General features: G+C 48.2%; 1 protein-coding gene across 2 annotated transcripts in view; it reads right to left on the bottom strand.

Moving 5' to 3' along the window:
- Nucleotides 1-4,658: 4,658 nt before the first annotated feature.
- The window catches only part of GALNS (galactosamine (N-acetyl)-6-sulfatase), a 48,696-nt gene continuing 32,943 nt past the window's right edge, over nt 4,659-20,411 (bottom strand). Inside the window, exons 13-15 of one of the 2 annotated variants that reach the window (XR_006165740.1) lie at nt 10,695-10,812; nt 7,115-7,314; nt 4,659-5,552 (exon numbers count right to left, since the gene is read on the bottom strand). Coding sequence is in view for 1 of the 2 variants with exons in the window: in XM_042797654.1 (XP_042653588.1) it covers nt 7,228-7,314; nt 10,695-10,812 (205 nt within the window). In the remaining variant the exon portion in view is untranslated. Of the gene's footprint in view, nt 7,315-10,694; nt 10,813-20,411 lie in introns of both variants that reach the window. The other variant, XM_042797654.1, reaches the window with a different exon arrangement.

Below are 20,411 nucleotides of genomic sequence, written 5' to 3' on the forward strand. Positions count from 1 at the left end.
TTTGTCCCCGCAAAAAAAACCCAAAAAACCACCACCAACAAAAAAAAAACCCCAACACTGTGGGCAGGAGATGTAGTGCTGAATGAGCACGGATCTCCTCTTCCATTTGCAAATATGACTTGGACCTGGCCCAAAGGCAGCCGGGTACAACCTGCTGCAGAAAGCAAAGGCGGTTCTAGAGGTGCAACACCCCTCCGGACGCCGCGCCAGCAGCTAGCCAGGTTATTTTGCAGTGATTCGATGTGGATCCCCGAGGGCTGGGAGCTCAGGGCTGCAGAAGCCTGGTAACGAACACAGAGCTGCTTTCTCCTACTCTTGCTGGAGCAGTCGCTCCCAACAACCCTGTGGGTTCTTCCAGCTCCGAGAAGCGGCTCTTGCACAGGAGGAGAGGCCGGTCTCCTCTCCAGCTGAGCCGTGACAGGCTCCTAGGCACAGCACAGCTCACGAGATTCCGCCCGCATCCCCGCACCCGGCGCGTCCCGTCTCACTGCACAGTTCCCAGTGCTTGGTGCAAACCCTCGGGAATCATTTGCTGCACCCTGAAAGCTCCACCGCTCTGTTTTCTTCCGAATTCATCGATGGACAGCAAAAGGCACCGGCCTGACGGATGCCTGCCTGAGGTGCAAAGGGAGACAAGCCAAAGGCCGGTGCAAAGCTTGCTCCCTTTTTCTTGTTATGCTCTCTGCTGCCAGAGCCAGCCCGCGCAGGAGGTCAGCCTGCCTCCTTTCACAACCGTTCCCTTACAGACTAAGATTTTCCCTGAAGCCAGATTATCTCTTTGGCACCAGAAAAATCCTCTCAAGCAGCTGTTCCAGTGAAGCAAACACGGACGAAGCACGTAGCCTTCCACTGGAACAGGGGCTTCGCAACACCCTCCCTCCCTCGGATGAGCCGGAAGGGTTTATCTTGTATCCTCATCAACCATGATACCGGACAATGAGCTATTCCAGCAGCTCCTCTTCTTCCTGACGGATGGAAGGGATGGAATTTAAACGGAATCTATCTGCCTACCCATGGAAATAAGCAGGAGCTGGGAAAGGGCTCTTTTGCAGCCTGCCTGCAGTGACAACACCAGGCACCTCTGGCTTCTGCCTCTCACTAACAGAGGAGCTGTAAGCCGGGGTCTTCATCACACTTTTCCTGTTTGTGACCCTCCTGGACATCACCACCGTCACTAGCAGAAGGCACCACCGCCTTTTTCCTGAGGCTAAGCGAGGTTCCCGGGGCCCTCAGGCCAACCGACCCCAGGCAACCCAGCAGCTCTCACCAGGACGAGCTGCCCAGGGCTCCCACCGGTCCCTTCGCGTCCCACAGCTGGGGGGGATCTCTCCTCCTCTGGTGCGGGATCAGGCCTCTCCGACACCACCACTTCTGCCAGGAAGAGCATAAAGGTTACTCCAAATGGGACTTCCAATGATTCAGCTGCCAGAAATTATGCCACATGCCAGCTCAGGTTTAAAAAACAGCATTTCTCAGATCTCTGTCAGAACTTCACCTCATTAATCCTCCATTTCAAAGGGTATGAATTGCACCTACCAGTACAGACCGGTTTTTAACATCCCAAGTAAATTAGTTTTCCCTGTAATTGTTCAACCTTTCAAACAACAGTGCTGACTCCTACTGCAGTTTCCATCTGAAAAGAACTTTCCTAGGACCCATTTCCAAATGTGATGTCAAAGGATTTCGGCTCTGGAATATCACCCGGGAGGTGTCTCAGCATCCGCTTGCGGCTCCGAGAGGTTTAGGGCTGTTGGAACCACCGCCTCGGATCTGCCCTCCCCCCGAGGGGACTGTAGCAGGGGGACACTGGCTTTGCCTCTCTTTGGGACACAGAGTTTATCAGTGATTTAAAAGTGCTTTGAGATCCTGATATGAGAGACGTTAGTAGCTGCCGAACACGGCAAGTGGGGGTATAAAAGCTTGAGAGCTAATTCTAATCAGCTTAACCAAGCAATTAGGAGAGCTGTGCTGAGTATGGAAGTTTCTGTTCCGTTAAGGATTTTAAAACTTCAGTGTGAAGTGGAACAAAATGCCCAAAATTTCAACACACCCCACAAGGGGAAATGAGAACTAAAATTTCCTTTCAAATCTGCTGGAACGTTTCATTTCAATTTCAGCTTTGGAAACACATGCACTTTAAACCCTTTTTTTTTTTTTTTTTTAAACCCAAATTTGAAATATCTTATTTCAAGAGCAGAGGAATGCAGATCCCCAGCCAGCTCCCCGGGCTCGGGACCGAAGCATCCGCACCGAGTAACGAGCTGGCTTTGCCCTCCCTTGAAAGAGGCAAAAGCACCGTGAACCGGTTCTGCCCTTCCCCGGCATCCTGGTTTGCACGGAGCCGAACCCAGCACCTCCTGCCCGCGGCAGCAGGTCGGGTCAGGCCCTTGGAGAAAACACAAACCCCGTCTCTCTCTCTCTCCCTCTCTCCTCCGGCCGGCCTGGACGAGCCGGGAGGGGATTTTAAATCCCATCCACAACTAATGGATTTGGCACACATTCCTCGCTGCCGGCAAACGGGCCGACGGGCTTTGCAGCCCCTATCCCTTTCAGATGGGAATCGTGCTACCACCCTACATATGGCCCAGAAGGGTATTAAGTGACTCCAGGAGGGACGGAGGCAGAGAGAATTACATGCCAGCTGCCAGATTGGCTCCCTTGAGAAGTTGGGTGGCAGAGTTTTTTTTTACGCTTGGCTAAGGATCCACCTTTACTTAGGATTTTTATAATCCGAACTAGACTTTGAGCAACAACGAAACTGTAAATGGTAGAAGGGGATATAAAGAAAACAGGCAAACGGAGTCTTTTCTCTGTGTTTAAAATAGCCAGTTTCCAAAGGAAAAAAAAAAAAAGAACCTAAAATGACATTTCAGTTCTCCCTTACTAACAGTTTCATTCAAGAGGCAGTGCCGTGTTGCTTTCTGATAACATACGAAAGACTCACACCAAACACTATCAGAAAACAAAAGTCGATTTCCAGGTATTAGAACAGTTACGAGAAATGGAAAAGAAGGGGAACGCTGGGAGGCCGTCTAGTGTCTGCAGAGTTGCCAGCAGCCTCTTCAGCCCAGCTAGACGAGAAATCTCTCCCCGGGGATCTTGCTGTTGTCCTCAGCACTGGGAAACTTTACAAGCTACACTCCAAAAGTTACTCTTGAGTGCTTGCTCAGTATCCAAATAATTGCTTTGCCTTCCCCTCCAAAACCCTGACTCAAACCATCCTCACCTTCTGCCTTCAGCTGCTGAAATGATTTCGCCCGGTTGCTGCAGATGTGTCCTCAGTGGAAAAAAGAGCCTTCTCCAACCTCTGGGAGATCCGCAGCTCATCAAGCTCATCGCTTGACGCGAAACCAGGCGGCTTTTGGAAGCTGTCCACCCCGTTCGGGAAAGGCTCCACTCGGCAGGTACCGAGAACTGCTTGCTTCCACGCGGCAGCGAGCGTCCCAAGTTCAACAGCCTCCTCCTAGGTGATATTAGTCCCAGTTCCTTTAGCAAAAGCCCACTGTCATCCTCGGCACTTGCCTGACAACTCAGTCCCCAGACACCGCGTAACGCTTTATTAGCACATAACGTGGGTATCGCTCGCTCTTGGTCTGTTCATTTTCACTTTTTAATACTGTGTTCCTCGGCTTCCCATTTAAAATGCAGGGGCATGTTATCTTTCATCACCGCACTCAATACAGTTTGCAGGGCATTAACCTTGGCTCTAAGTGTTCGGAATTGATCTTCTGGTTTCCAATTCCAGCGTTCAGATCCCCAAATTGCTGGTCCACAGAGACTAATTTGCCACCGAAATAATCCATTTGTCGCTGCAGGATTTTAAATCAAGGCTCCATTTTTGCAGCCATAGACTGTAAATGCAGTAGGACTTTTTCCACGATTATTAGTTACATCAATTTCAGAAGCTTCTCTGCATGGAGGGTCGGATGATAACACAGCCTCAGGGGCAGAGCAGGGAGACTCGAGAGGCTCAGCTAATTGGAAATTAGAGGCAAGAAAGGAATTCTTTGGACTCTTAGCCCAAGCAGATATTAAGCTCTTAGCATTTAACAGATGTATTTAAATACAAAGAAAGGACCATCGTACAGAAGAAGCTTTAGACAGGCATCGTCTTTCCTTCAGCTCTTACGCCTTGCAGCCTGAGAAAGGAAGCCACCAACAAACGAGCTGCACAGCTGCGGGTCCCCGACCGGCCGGGGGGCCCCACCAGACCCTTCTCCTCCGTCAACCTCTACTGCAGACACAACCCCTGGCAGGTCCCGCAGGCAGCGCCTGCAAAGCCGACACCTGCCCCGGTACGGGCAACCAACTACCCCACACGCTGACTTCAGCTCCGAGGCTCAGGGTAATCACCAAGGGCAGCTCTGTGATCCACAGCGTGTTTTCGAGCTGGCAGTGCTCAGCCCGGCGGCTGGGCTGGTGGACGCGGCCGCAGGGTCACGCAGGGCCCTGGTCCCCACACCAGCCTCGGAACTGCCTCGGGCAGCCGCGCGGGCTGGGCAATGGATCCGCGTTAAAAATAATACAGGGAAAACAAACCAAGCTATTTTTAACCCGAGTCAGTCCCATGAGCTGGAAGGCGTTATCTGCGAGGCTGTCCCACAGCAAGGTGTTATTCAGTTGTTTTACAGGTGCGCACAGACAAATCACAGAGTGCATTCCTGGTAAATTAGTTTATTTTTCTTCATTAGTTCTTCATTTCACAACTTTAAAATCTGTACATCTCTGGGAAAGGCACTGATTTAAAATTCCTCCTAGCTATCCAGCTGTAAAACTACTATTCTTATTTAAATTTAAAGCTGTACCTTCTTCAAATTCAGCTTTGATCTTGTATAATAAATGGACAGGAAGGAGACATCAAGTCAATTCACTTATAGCAGCCAGCTTTTTAGTGCAAAGTTTACATCCAGTATCTATGCACTGAGAGATTATTTCAAGAATGAGGACTTTGTGTGCTGGGTAACCAGACAAACACCGTGCGTGCTGAGAACAGGATGGCTTGTCCAAGCAAGTTACACAGGCCGGGAAAAAGCAGCATCTGCAAAACTGCAAGCTGTGAAAGAGCAAAGAACAAAGTGGCAGCCAGGCAGGCAGGGGACTCCGGGTAGCAGGCAGCCAGTACGCTCACCATGTGCATGCTGCAAATGCTAAGAACGGAGAAACGTGTCTGGGCTAGCGCTCAGACGACGAGCTGCGATCCTGTGATGTGATCTCTTAATTAGCAGCACGCAGGAAGACAAAGCGCTGCTACAATTCGCAAGCAGATAGGGTGGTAACTGTTTGAGGGCTGACAGGGAGCTGCAGTGACAGGCTCCCTCCTCTGGTGGTATCTTTATCTGCTGATAACAGTGAACTGCAGGGCTCTCAACACTTGTGGGTGACAACAGCACTGAAGTGGACAGCACCCAGAAAATGGGAAGTTCCTGGTTTTGCCTGGTGCCCCGTGCTGACAGACGCCCACGACTGCTGCAGGTCCTCCTGCCAGTCCTCATACAGCATCACCGAAGAACAGCCCGAGCAGCCTCTCTCTCAAAACTTGAGCTATCCGCACTCTGTCAAAACAAGGAGAAATGTTATGGATGAACTGGAAGTGCCTTGACATACTTGAAGGACAATGAGGAACATCGTAAGGCAGCTGAGAAATTCGGACTATAAACAAATGCCATTTGCAGATGTGCACATAGAGAGATTCAGAGGCTCTGCCAGCTGATGGAAATGTTGGCTGTGATTGCTGGTAAGTGGAACAGTAAGAGCCGACTCAAGTGCTGTTCTTATTACAATCTTATAGGATTATCCAGCTTCGTGAGATATACAGTAGGAATTACTGTGGAGGGGATTACAGGTAGCGTAAACCGTGGGAACGGAGAGAATGAGAGCGTTTGGGATCACAGGGAGGGTAAGAACAAGCAGTTGAGAAGCCCTGAAGCAGGCAGCAGCACAGCAGTTACCACGGAAGCAGAGCTCACAACCCATCTCAAGCCAACCCGAGCTTTTGCTTGGGAAGGAAGCGGGGCTGTTTACAGGTGCAGAGCACCCCGAGTTTTCCCAAGGCCGCACAACGCCATGCGGAGACGGCACGTGCACTGTCTAAAACCCTGGAGGGGTGGAAGGGGAGCTGCCGGTGGTGCAAACAGCACGTTCAGGGTTGCTTCCAGCTACTCCCCTGAAGCCCCAGAGTAACCTTGCTGGGTTTTGTCTGGGACACGTTTATTAGCAATAGAGAAGGGTGTGAATGAGGCCCAAAAGCAGATGAGAAGTTCGCGAAGGATCGGCATTTACCATGAACTTTGTTTAGAGAAGTGTTACACCCAGGCTGTGGAAAGTTTGCACAAGGAGAATTCCTCAGAGAGCGTACACTGGAAACAGGGTCAAGAGTTAACATCTGATGTAAACGGGCATTTCTGAGCCTGCAGTTGGCCGGGCCCAGATCATGAGACTAGAAGCGTGACTTCAACCATATTTGGACCCAGATTTTTGGAAATGAGGAAAACCCCATAAATGAACCACAGACCCCCAGCTCTCCGAGAACATCCTGCACACCATCAATAAGGCAATACTTACACGAACAGTATCTTCAAATGTCTTTATACCGTTACAGAGGGGATGTGTGCAGCTACAGATGGGAGGAAGGCAGGGCGTGCACCTGCCTGCACCCAGCGATGCACGGCAGCGGTCTGGCCATACAGCTGTACCCAATACTCCCAAGTTGAGGAAGAAAGGAAAAACAAGTTGGTGTCCAAAGAGTTCACAATAAAAATTGCATGTTAAAACAAGTTACAAGCAAACACAACAAGGGGATCGTGGGCAGGGTTTTCTGGTGGCAGCAAGTTTCCTGAGCAGTCCCCCACGGCTGCTGATGGGGCATTTGAATGAGTGAAGGTTTGAGAGAGCAGGTTGGGTGGAAGGAACAAGAGGAAAGATGCACCCATGGCAATTCTGAGGTGATGGCGGAGTTGTGGTTGTCTAGAGAGCTTTTGCAGTTGAAAGAGACTTCACTGAAAAGTTACCATTTACGGAAAGAACTAAAAGAACAGAAGGGTACAGGCCAAACCCTGAGCACTAGCAATATAAACACTGGCCCTTTTGGAAGAGCAAATGATGATATCATACATACATCACACCCTTCCTGTGTAAACAGGAGTGCCAACATGAGAAGACATGCTTTGTAAACTCTGTGTCCGGCTGGTTATAGCTTTTCTGTGTAGCTCTTCAGGGCTGCAGAGAAGATCAATGAGGCCAAAAGCACTTCTTAGGGTCAGACTTGGGAGGTTTCAGACACTTCCCTAGCTTCTCACAGCCCGGAGGAGACCAGTTCTGTTAAAAACAAACAAAAAAATATACAGAAAGATGATTCATACCAAGTACTTGCCGAGCTCTGTACCTTAACCAACCCTTTTTGATTCTCACAAAGATGCCCTTATGTCCTGCTTGAAAAATGAAACTCCTCTTGCAGCTGATGCTCCAGGGCTCATCAACTTCCCAACTCCAAATAAAGTTCAAAAAAAAAGCTTTAGGAAAGACTACAAATCCTTCTGCAGCAGGTGATGTCCTCTCCTGGGATACAGTGGTCTCTGCTGTACAAATGCAGTCTGCTGAGAATCTGGTGACCTTCCTCCCTTTCCTGCAGTAGCATGGAGCAAGCAGACCATCAGGTGGAACCCACAATTTTCCAGAAAATTGGATCCAGAAAAGAGTTATCGTTCTTAGCACTAAGATATCCATGCACTTCCTTGAGGAAAGAAGCAAAAAGCAACAGAAGGCCAAGGGTGTGAGAGAGATAAGAATGCCGGTATTTTAATGAGCATTTTGATGGATGAATTCATGAACAGATGGAGTAGGAGGCATTTATGAGACGATTACTCCAGTGCATGCAGACCAAAACTATTTCCCCCCCCGCCCCATTTCCATGTTTCTTGAACTACCTTTCTCCAGCATGTGCACAACAGAGAAATGGCATCAGCAAGGAAACCCACTGCAAACCTCAGCTTCCAAAGGGATTAACCGAGGAAGGAACTTGGACACAAAAATTTTTCAATTTCATGGGGTTTTGTCACTTAAAATTTGGGACTGCGGCGATGTGAATGGCAGGTCACAATTCCCATTCTGCCTTCAGAAATCTTTTGCGTTCATTCTCTGTTCCTCCCTCTCTCAAGGTCTGTCCACCCAGGGGAGATTCCTGCTGTTGCCTATTAAAGGTCAGTTCAGCTCTGACCTATTGCCTTTCATTTATTTATTTTTATCCTTCAAGCTGTTTACATTTTCTTGGAATTAAATTCCTACAGAGGAAAAGAAAAGCTTAACCCCAGAAAAATATGCCAGAGCAGGTTTCTATTCCATACAGCTGACAACAGATGGCAGTGAGACACCGGCTATGTCTGCAGAAGGAGCAGACCACAGAGGGGAGCTTTGGCGGGAGGCACCTCACCGCACCAAGGGCTCCAGACAGTTTAAGAACAATTAATGCCGTTTTCTAAATCCGTTTCTCAATTCTAAAATGCACAACCACCGCTGGAAATTTCAGACGCCTGACTGCAGCGCAGAAGCAATCGAGATCTAAAAAAAATAAATGAAATGCTTGTTCTTTTGGGAAAAAAAAAAAAAAAAAAAAACAAACACAAACCCAAAACCAAATTGTATCTGCTTCAGTGTTCGCAGTCCAAGTCGGCTTTCCCGGCTCGGTGCTGTCGGTGCTGAGAGCCCTGAGGATCAGGCCAGCTGCACGGCCCCACTGCGTGGAGCAATTCCTCCGACGCTTCCACGGGAGGAAAACACAGCAGACCTGGCTCTGCGGGAGCTGAAGCCACACTGCTGGTGGGATACACCACAGATGGGCCGGCAAACACTTCCCCTGCTCAGGAGGGCTGATGCTGCGGCGCTGACATCAATCCCAAGACTGCAGCAGCAACAAAACGATCCATCTGCTTTGCTCACGGATAAGTAAAGACGATTCTTCTCCTCTGTCCCAGAAAGGATATTAAATGCCCAAATCAAATAAATGGGTGACAGAATTTAGAGACAGTGTTGGGCATAATATTAATAGGTGATAGTTATCTCCCAGCATCCCCCAAAAACAGATTTAGGGCCCAGTCAATCCCAGCAATACTATCACTCCCAAAAGATTTGGTTATCGTCATTCCTGGTCTCAAAAGGCAATAATTTGGTGCCTGTTTATTTTAGTTTTGTGACCATGTAATTCGCCTGTTCGGAGTTTACAAGGAATAGAAAACTCATAACGTTTCCTGCTGGGATTTGAACATTTCTCCTGGGATTAGAATACCCCCCCAGCCCACCGGGGAGGGCTTTCTGCCTCAGATGGCCTGAGTGATCTGGTTTGAGCTCGGCCAAGCACTGGAGCAGTCATTAGCTGCTCCTGCTTAGGGACTGGGCAGGCAGAACCGCGCTTGGCCAAGCCCTGGCCATCGCTATAGCCAAAGCAGAAGTGGCAGCCCGTGGTCTGCACAGCTTCCACCCAGCTGAGACAGAACAAGGCACACTCGGTGGGAAAATCGACTCTCAATAGCCCCAAGGAGAGGGCTGGGGCACAGGACCAAGTATGGGACCTCCAGGCTAGCACTTTTTCCCTTACACAACCCAAAGACACTGTTTGTTGACCAACAGGGATACCAGATATTTTCACAGCACCTAAACACACCGCCCCAGGGTGGCTGCAGAACAGCGGAGTATGCCTACACTTTACGAACCAGTTTTGGAGTTGGAGTTAGCACAGAAGAAATGCCTTTCCACTGAAGGTCTCTGGCAGCAGCCAGGCACTGGGGAGAGTGCCTGAACCCCAAAGGTCCCAGAGGAGCACAGAGCAGTGTTTATTCAGGGAAAAGTTGAATAATGAAAGAAAACAACACAGAAACAATGGTCCTTCAAATCTTTTTCCTACTTAACATCCAAAAATAAAGAGGTATGACAAAGCTAAAAAAGATCTTTGCCTTACTAATGAGACACAGCTCCACATTTTGTACTTTTCTGTCTGGAGATAGACCCTAAGCAGCAGGTACTGACTGTTTGTTTCAGAAGATTATTTTAGCATCAGACAGATTTTGCCTGTTACTATTTTGTGTCAGTCTACAAGCACATCCCCTTAGACTACACACACTCTTGTCATCTGACAACTTTGCCTCCTACAAACCATCCAGTTTCTTTCCCAGGTTCTCAACAAACCGAGCAGCATTTGACAGAAAAGCCAAACTGTAACTTTCCAACATCCAACTTGAAGCAGAAAACAGAATTGAAAGTGTTTATCATGTTTCAAGCCATAAAGACTTTGGAAAAGTCGGGCACGGATGGAATCGGAGGAGACCGAGCAAGACCAAAGATGCTCACACACATCACTGTAAAACAGTCGCTGTCCCAGTCCCACCACTCAAAACACAGAGGACTTTTGGGATTTGCAGAAGGGGATTAGAAAGGAGAAGGATCTACAGCTGTAGATACTGCCGTATCTCTAAGGAAGGAAGCCACAGAGTTTATCACAGCATGTTGGTACTTTCCAGACATAACCCCACTCGCTTTGCATGAGCCTTCCTATGCCGCTGCCTTCCACAGGCACCAGACAGCCCTTCAAATGGGCAAGCGTGCTTCTCTTCTCCATCCCTTCCCAGCATTAGGTGACATTTTTAAGCCTTTACAAAATATATTTTAAGCTCAGGATTCTCAAACGTATATACGATTTAACTGCTCACCATGACGGCCTTGTCACACACGTTAAGCTGAGGCTCCCCTGGCACCATGGTCGCTTTGTGCTGCTGGACAATGACAGATATTCGCTCCATAGCCCTTTGGTACTCATCACTGGCAAAACTAGAACGTGAAAAAATCACAGGTGTTATTAGTGAGGCTTCACACACGGCATCGTTACAGCGTCCACATCGCTAAGCTAGGTCAGAAGACTTTTCCTGAGCCGTGGCAAAGGAAAAGATAAACATGCAGTTGACACTAATTGCCCAGAGGTCCGCAGGGGAATGAAACATCTGGGCTGACAAGAGTCCAGCCTGGCTGGGCCTGGAGGCTGCAGGTCTGAGATGCTCTGCTCAGGGCAGCAAGGACAGCAGATGGCCTGCCCTCCCCAGGAAGGAAGCACGTGGCTCCTGGCAGATCATCTCTCAGCGTGGGGCTTCAGCTTCGAAAACTGCTAGTCCCAGTGGCCCCAAATGTGTCGCTTCATAGCCAGGCAGATACGCTGCAAGCTCGTGCTGATTCCCAAGGGGGGTGGCAAAGGGGGCATGTACAAAGAAGGGTGCTTCTGGGGTTGTCCTCAAGCTGCGCCTTAAATGAATATCAAGGGAGACTTCCTAGACCCAGGACAAACACCTTGCCAGACACGTTAGCACATAAACAAGTTTGCTGAGGCAATCCTTCCCGTATGTCACCCAAGAGGTCACCCAGCTCTCTGCACGTTTATCCTCCACGCTTCCACGTGCTTCTCCATAACACGTGCATCATGCAGAGGCATTTACTGTAGGCAAACCAAGGTAGTGTCAATACTTTGTTTTTCAAGAGCGTTCTCCAGCTAAGGGTTTCACATGCAACCATTGGCTAGTAAAACTTCACAATCACCAAGTAAGATGAACTAATATTATGCAAACAGGAAGGTGGAGAAGAAGAATAGAAGTGACTTGTCCAAGACAAGAATACCTCCTCCATTTCGCAACAACCACCCTGGGGTTCTGCCCCATCTACATTCTTCCATTACAGCTTTATTATTCCAAGCTGGGACCCATCTGTCATGCTCCAAGCCCTCATACAGGGCTATAAATTACCAGATTTTCATCCACCCGATTACTCCAGTAGGTACTTGTTTAAGTGGTTCAGGGTGTACTTCACTAATACTTCAAGTATTTATAAAATGGAGGATTACTACCCAATGATCTCATTTTGTCCATCACGCTAAGAGTCACTTAAAAAACAGAGAGCGGCAAATTGCTTCTGAAGATAAAAGAAACAATGCAGCTTGGTCCTGACCTCAGGCTCCCTTTGCTTACAGTCCAAGCTGGCCACCAGCCCCACACTCCAGCTAATTTCCTTCTTTGAAAAACAATCACATTTCGAAGCCCAGTAACGTGCCAACAGTTTCCAGTAAACCCTATAAATATCACATCTCGGCAACCATCCAGGGAGAAGCTGATTGTGGGGATGGGCCTGAGCTTTGCTGATAGAGAACCGGAAGGGAATTTGAAATGACAAGCTCAGGCAAACTAATCTGTTGCTCTCACACCCAGCTAGCTGTATCCTGGTGGAGAGGCGATCACCAGGACCGACCCTGTGATCTGTACGGACCACTCCGTAATCCAGAGTATTTCTGCCAAGCTCCCGAATTCGCTTGCTCCTCTCCCCATGCAGCCCACTTCAGCTCTCACAGCAGCCAGCTCCTGCACTGCGCCGAAGACCGCTGAAAACAGAGGGGCGGGCAGAAGTTTGGGAGCTGCCAAAGACCATCTCTGACTCACACCCTGATGAGGACACTCAAGGCAGCCGTCACTTGGCTCAGCCGGCGGTGCATCCTGGTGGCACAACGGCCTTTCAGTTTGCCGAGATTTTATCTGGAAGCCCTCCGGTTGCATTTCAAGCGGGCAGGAATGCCAGCCCGGCAGCACGCTTGAAAAAAAAAAATCAAACCAGATTTTTCAAAGAGGCGGAGAGGGTTTACAGCTAGCCCGTGTTGACACGCAGAGGACAGCGAACACGGGAGAGCCTGCACATGGCGAGAAAAGGCTGCGGAGACAAACACACCAAGGGAGCCTGCCTAAAAGCGCAGGCGAGAGCCAGGGATGCGCGCGGCATGTGGGACATCCGAGCTGGAGACTGGATGAGATGGGGGAGCCAGAAACATTTTAAAGCCTACTAGTGATGGAAATACCGTTTAGGGAGACAGGTGTATTTCAGTGTTTTAGACGTCTAATGCACCTCTTGTGCCAGGATTGGGAAGCTCTTCCAAATCTGGGCTCATCACACTTTAATAAAGATCCTCATATTGAGGATTAATATGAATTAATACATATTTTAATCAATTGTTAAAGTCTAACAGATACTCTAGATATCAAATCATTTAATGCCTCCAACTGCTGCTCTTGTAACTCTCTAACGTGTTTATTTCTGTCACATACTTGTGTCATCTCTCCAGCATTTACGATCTTCTTTTGGATGTGGACCCGTAAGATAAAATGTTGCTGCTAACTAATTAAGCTCCACAGCATCTTTGCAAATATTTAAGTGCTAAAGAGACAGCCCAATTTCATCCATCGAAATGGCTTTTCATACATGGGATTCCAAATTAGCTATAATCTGGACAGACCAGTGGAAAACACAGCTGTGGTCTGGATAAAAGATAAACAATATGTTGTCATGACTGCTGCTTTTTGCTCCAAATATGCCAGTCCTGCTGCAGTGAAAAAAATCTTTTTGCTATAATCTGAACGACTTGCATTTATCCCCGGCATCGTTGCTCATTAGCAACCTAAGACACGCGAATGCCACAGTATAACAAAGCAGGCTCAGAGTCATTTAAATCATCTTCTTGCTTTAATTCCCATGTTCAGGACACTCCTGGCTTTTTCAGCTAGCTCAGCAGTGACAGGAAATCTTGGCCTAACCTCAGCTCCTGGTGGTTTTGAACTGCTCTCCCCTGCGGCTTCTACACTTTTAGATTATTTCAGCATTTAGCATAGGCTGAATGACTTCCCCAAAGCATGACAGAAACGGCTTGGCACATGTAAAAGACCTGCACTCCTCCCGTAAGTACGAAGCTGGCTAAAGCTAACGAACATGTATAGATTATGCTCCAAGTCATACCACTAGCCTATAAACCTTGTCTCAGTAGGGCTTAACATGCTCTTAAGCTGGCTAAACCTGTTGACACTAGCTTAAAACATATCGAATCGCAGCTGTCTTCCTCGCGTTGAAGTACACGACAGCGACGGACCCCAAGCGCCGTCAGGTGTCATTCACTATTGGAACAGCATCACAGATCGTCTTCAGCTGCCTCGGTTAAACCCACGGGCTACCTTCCTCGCCCGGAGGTGCGCCAGGTCTCCGTGGGGAGCAGGGGACTGCAAGGCCTGCAGGATGGCACCAGCCCCGGGGCTGGCATTCACCTGAAACTGGAGTCACCCACTGAGACAAAGCCGTGCTGGAGGCGGCGGGGGGGGGGGGGGGGTTGCCTTTCCTGCCTTGGCCCCACGGAGCTCCCCGTTCCTCACTCGGATGAGCTCAGGTTTGGCTCTGACAGACCTGTTCAGCTCCACAAAGCGCACCCAGATCCAACAGCCACGCGGCGATTTGTAACGTATTTACTGACGGCATAGAGGGGGTTCAAACTGCCTCCAGCCCTACGCAAAAAGCGCGGTTTGAGACCAAATCTGCAAGAGAAGAATGCCTGTTAATCTGTGTGTAAAACGGGGATAATTACTTCACGGTAGTCAGTCCGTGTTGTGAATGGAGCTGGGAACCTCTCTTACGTGGAGTCCCATCGTTTCCCTGAATGCGTGTGCAGGACTGGGCTGCGAGGGCAGGGTTTGCTACGTTCTCTGTTCCAAAAAAAAAAAGACGATATTACCTATAAAGGTGTTTGGGCATTATTGTCTGCATGAAGATCCAGACCTCGGTGGCTCTGAGGCAGGCTGCATTTTGTATTCTAGTTCGACAATCCTGCAGAAGGAGAGCTGGGAATAGCACTGGAAGAATGAGAGGGTGAGCAGGTGGTGTTGTGAGGAGTTTGCTAAAAGAGATCCCCCAGCGTACACAAAATTATTCCACGCTCAGAATGAGTGAACGGAGTGGACAAAGTCCAGGGTCATTACACTAATTGACACTTTACCTCCGGGAAGTCTCTGGAGATCCAATCAGGGCTGGATTGCGAGCGCAGGGTCCCAGGCACAGGTGTGGCCTGTGCTTCCTTCATTTAGCGTAATTGTGCCTTGGCAATCTGTTCCCATCTCCTCCCTCGCCAAACAGCTCCAGTGTAACCTGCTCTGCTATTAACCCCACCGTGCCCTACACTGAAATTCAGGTTTGGGAGAAGGAGGGTTTGTCTCACGCGCTGCCTTCGGTGTTACAGCTCTGGTTTAATCCCACAGTCATCTGTCTTTCACCTTCACGTCTGCTAGCATCCCGAGCTGTCAGGAGAGGGTGATTCTCTACCGTCATAAATACACCCTCAGATAGATCAGAACAGGAGCAAACGAAAGAGCATTTCCAGCATTTTTTTAAATCTAGATCTTGATGTTTTGTACCTCGTCCTGATGATTCACGTATGGGCACAGCGCAGTATGTCTATCCTGGGAGTGACAGGACCATGTTATTACTGAGAGGAACGTTACAAAATGGGTATTACATAGTGCGCTTCAAGGAAACCTGACAGTGGGCTCTCAATAGCAGCTTTCAGATTTATAGCATGTTTTACCAGATGCACATGAAGTTATGGGAAGAGCATAAAACTCGGCTAATGATTTGTATCTTTTTACTTCCTTCTCCACTGGAATTATTTTAATTAAAACCATTATTTTTAATTGTGAAATACACCCAGGTTCAGGTAATTTGATTTTATCTGTTATCAGTGCTTTGAGGCTGCTCAGCATTGTAGTATCCAAGCCTTGATCTTGTCCTCTTACTCAGTCTTCCTCAGTTCCTCTCTTCTATTATCCAGTTTATTTGCAATTTAAAGTCTGCGCAATACATGAGGCAGACAACAGGTTTGGGGCTCTGCGGCTGAAACATGGCAACTTGCAATTACTGGAGAGACTCACAGGGCCGAAGGAAAACAAACAAGGGAACAAAGAGCAGACTGGAGGGTGGCCAGTACCCCAATTCCTCTCTGCTCCTGCAGCACCTGCGGGCCCCAGACACAAACACCCCCGGAGGCGTGGGGGGCATGTGGCCAGTTAGCCACACAAATACTCGGAGTATTGATGATGCCTCTAACCTGTGTGGATTCTCTAACGGCGTCCCCGGCTCTTTCCTTGCAGCAAGGGGGGGATGTGATCGTGCTGATCCTCTACCCGGACACTTATTTTGATGGAAATTGTAACTCCCCAGCTTCGAGAATCCCGCCCTTCTGTGGGATTCCACTCTGAGCGACCACAGTGTTGAAATGGCAGAGGGGATAAAGGCAGAGTGACTACGTAAAGCCTCAGCCTCTGCGTGATCAGGCGACAGAAAATAACAACTATCCATCTGATCCTCCCGCTAGTTACTTCAGCGGTATTTCTGAATCATAATTTAAGCAGTATGTTCTTCAGGCTGCTTTCTTCAGGCTGCAGAACCGCCTGGACCTGTCTCTGACGAAGATGTCCACTTCGAACTGCATTTTGCATTTCGGAAACGGGTTCATATAGCTTTTTGCTTCCAATATTCCTTTCGATACAGCTTCGCTCCAGTCACGACAGTTACTCATCAAGACACCTGCAGGCTGCTGGTCTGCCACGATCAAACACAGGTTAGAGGTTGATGAGACGGCGTGTCACAGCACAGAATGCTCATCCCAGACTGGGCAAAGAGCAGCTGTCGATCGAGATGAGGTGGCCTCCATTCTCAGCCCCCAGGCTAGTGACTGTCCTCCGCAGATGTATTTTCCTTCGGCCCTCTTCCCTCCAGAGCTGGCTGCGTACCAGCCCTCACGCGCCTGGCTTGCGCACTTCTGAGAAGGTTTCTGCATCCAGCCCCTGCATGCTTGATGCGTGATGGTTTTTAGCGGCACGGCTGAGGCTCTGTACCCACAGCCCTCCACGGTTCCCACAGCTTTAGCGTTCCTCAACGCCACCTCTCCTGTGGCAGCAGCTAACTCGCCCATGCAATGCAGCTGGTACCATTTCCTTCTTTTTCAGGAAGATGAGGAGGCAGCATCTTCCTCGCACGAGATTCTGGCTCTTTGTTATACACTTTTTTTTTTTTTTCTCTCCCATTTTGCACCTTCTATCTTTTTCTCACAGGGAGGTTTCTGCCCTGACCAGTAAGGTGAGACTGGCAACTCTTCTATCAGATCCTTTCCCCTTTAGCTTCCCTTCAGGAGCTTCCTCCTTTCTTTTCTGGCTCCATAACCAGTGCAATTACCTCTCTGATGATTTCCTGGATTTTCCATCTGCTTGAAATAGGCACTTGTGAGCTCTCTTGTTAATTAATGTGTTCTAAAATCATTATGTTCATCAACCAAGCCTTATCACTTCCATTTTTTCCATAATAGTAAAATCTATTTGCCCTGAGTAAAACACGGGTATTTTGACATTCAAAATGTAGTAAACTCAGTTTTGAACAGAGGCTAATCGCTCAAAGCAGAAGTTGCTAACCTGGAGTATCAGCAAGGCGTGAGCACGCTGCGCTTACTTGTTATCAAGGCATTTCACCTCTGGCTCAAACTGACAGAATTTCAGAGATTTCTGTTACAAATTCTGTTTAGAGCTTTGGAGTCTGACTCAAAACACTCTTTCTACTTCAGTCTGCATTAGGTATTTTGCTAACTGCATTTTAAACTCTGCCAGCTTTTACTACATATTATTACTTATGTTCTTCCTGACTGGCAATGAAGTATTCTAGTAAAGGCGTGTATAAACAGTAATCTGTGACTTGGGTAATAAAACTGACAACTGCTTGTGAAGATGCTACCAACAGATAATTTTACTGAACTTCTCACATATGGTTTGAATGGAGAAACAAGTTCCCTATGTGGTACTTAGCAGACACACAACACCCCGACGCATAATGGAATTTAGTAAAGAAAATATCAGATCTTTTAGTTCTGCATTCTGATAAATTTGGTAACAAGGGCACCCCACAGTTTGAGTGTTTCTGTATGAAGCAAAAACCCCTGGTAATTGCATCTAGGGAGGAAACAAAATACTGCTTAGATTTAGAGAAATGCTTCTATTTTGTGTGCTGTCTGACACACAATCTTATTTATATTTTAAAGTTGAGAGCTATAAAAAAAGAGGTATCTTCTGTCCCACAGCCTACACAGATCCAGTCAATCTCTTGGATGACAAAAGTCACAAACGGTTCACTTCTCACTTAAGCAAGGCCTAGATAACAAGGTAACTCTTACTTATATAAGTGTAGTTACAGTACCATTTTTTGCAACCAAAATAAAGATTATTTACCAGTAACCACGCTTCTTTGAAATAGATTGCCCATATATACCCTGGTATTGCAGGTGTTCTTATTACAAGTGACTCTCCAGATGCCAATTTTCCCTCGTCAGTACCTGCAGGCGTGTCCATGCCCTACCTCATCCTGCAGCCACATAAATGTCGAGCTTGTCCTGTGGTGCCAAGCTTCCCTCAATGCTGGGACCCCGGAGTCCTGCAGTTCTCAGGAGAGTCCTCCTCCTTCCAGGAGAGAAGGGGATAAGAGCTTGGTAGTGAGTGTATCTGATCCCAGCACCAAGCATGTCAGTCCTGAAGGTCAACTACGGGGCTTGCTCCGTCCAGCCTGTGGATGTGATGATGTAAATGTGCCGTCACCTGGGCAGGCTCGGGCGGCGCGAGAACTCATCGCACGCCTTGGCACGTGAGGCTGTTGGATTGCTGGGGTGAAGTTCCAGTCCAAACTGAGAAACTCCAGTAATTATCTTTCAAGGCGAAGGGGGTAAACACAAGTGGGTCCCTGGGCGGGAGCTGGGGTGCAGGAGGCGATCCAGCCAAAAAAACACAGGGGTAACAGCAGGGAGAAACGGTCACAGCCTTGTTGGGAGGGTCTGCTCCTGCAGTCAGACGTGGGTAGGGATGCATGCACAGCCTCACACGAAGGGGAACATAAGTGCAGGGTGCCATATGGCTCAGAACTGCCAGACATGTCCTCAACACGATGACAGGACCTGCCTGTAATTGCCTGACCAGTTTTTCCACTGCATGAAAAATTCTCCCGTGGGAGATAAGCTTTTGCTCATATTGTTTCCAGGCAGGCTCCAGGAAATCCAGAGAACTGTGTCAGGAAGAGGAAGGACTTGTCCTGCTTCACCATGAAACCCCGGGAACTGAAAACTTTACGTGCTCTCTCTAGATTTTGAAGGACTTGTCTCTTCAGTGATCCCTTTAGCAGCCAGTTCTCCAACAAAGACTGAAAAGGCGAATCCCGGCGCTATGAGATGAACTGAGACGCTAGACTTGAAAAAGTCTCTTAGTGTCACACAGTGCCTTGTGTGCAGTGTCATGACCCAAAGACATTTCAGATGAGGCTGACTGAGCATAAGCTCCCTGCAAGTCAAGACTGGGCTGACTGATTTCTAGAATGCCCTGGCTCTGAGATCCCCTAGGATCCTAGAGGGAGCCCAAATATATAAGCAGTAAATCTCTCTGGAGGCGTGTGTGATACCTGGCGTTCACACGCAGCAATGAAATCTCTTAGTGGTGGTTTTGCATGTGACCTCGCTCCAAACTAATGCAAATCAAGAGATAGGATAGACTGCTAAAAACATTTGAGGGAGTAGAAAAGGCTGCACTAAAATAAGGAATAAATGAAATAAAAAAGAGCAAAAGCAGGCAGAGAGAACAGGGTAGTGGTGTGCCATGCTGCTCCCTCACAGCAGCAAAACTAAAATCCAGTACAGATAAGTGGTAAAAGTAAGATACATAGAAGAGGAAAAAGTATCAATAAACGGGGCGTGCAATACAAATTTTTCTAAATGCTTTGGCAACATTGCAATGCACCAAAGGAGCCAAGCTGGGACAAAAACTAGATAATACAGCCTGTTCCTCCGGGGCTGCAGGAGGGTGAACAGAGGAGCTTGGCCAACGTGGACTGTGAACACCCCCCCCCACACACACACACATCCCCCCCTCAGGCTGGAGCACAAGCGGTACGAGCACACCCAGCGTGTACAGACAGACAGATGCACGCTTGGAGGAGAATGCTGGATTCCCTTCTGAGAAACATTAGTGTCGGGACTCCCAACAGGCTGTCTGCCAAGGGGGATAATTAAGCTAAATAAAAATACACAACAGTAACAGCCCCACAAATGAGGATAATTTAATTACCACATTCGATATAGGAGACCCACTTCCCATGAGTTTTCCATTGTGACCAGAGAGGAGACAATAGCAACAGAACGTGCTGCAGAGAGGAAGATTCATTTACTAAAAAGAGGCTTTCTATTAGGGTCTGCATATTAAACAACATCACAGCTTTCCATAATCTTGTCATAATCTTGCCATAAAATTCAATCAAAGCAGCAGCTTGTGAACGACCAAAAAAAAAATCAATGGAACCGTATGAGAAATGATTGCAGATCTAACACCAGAATTTATTTCAGTGCTCAATCCATGGTGGTGGTAAGGAACATCTAAATAACAGGGAAGCAGGTGTCCTGCAAGCACCTCTTAGGGAAGAGCTCCTCTCCCTCAAGTTCAAGGGAAACACTGTGGCAAACCACAGTTCACTTAATACTACCCATTTGTTTGATTTTTGGAAGAAGAGGT

The sequence above is a fragment of the Tyto alba genome, unplaced genomic scaffold (assembly GCF_018691265.1).
Source record: "Tyto alba isolate M040663 unplaced genomic scaffold, T.alba_DEE_v4.0 Super-Scaffold_26, whole genome shotgun sequence".
Lineage (NCBI taxonomy): Eukaryota > Metazoa > Chordata > Aves > Strigiformes > Tytonidae > Tyto > Tyto alba.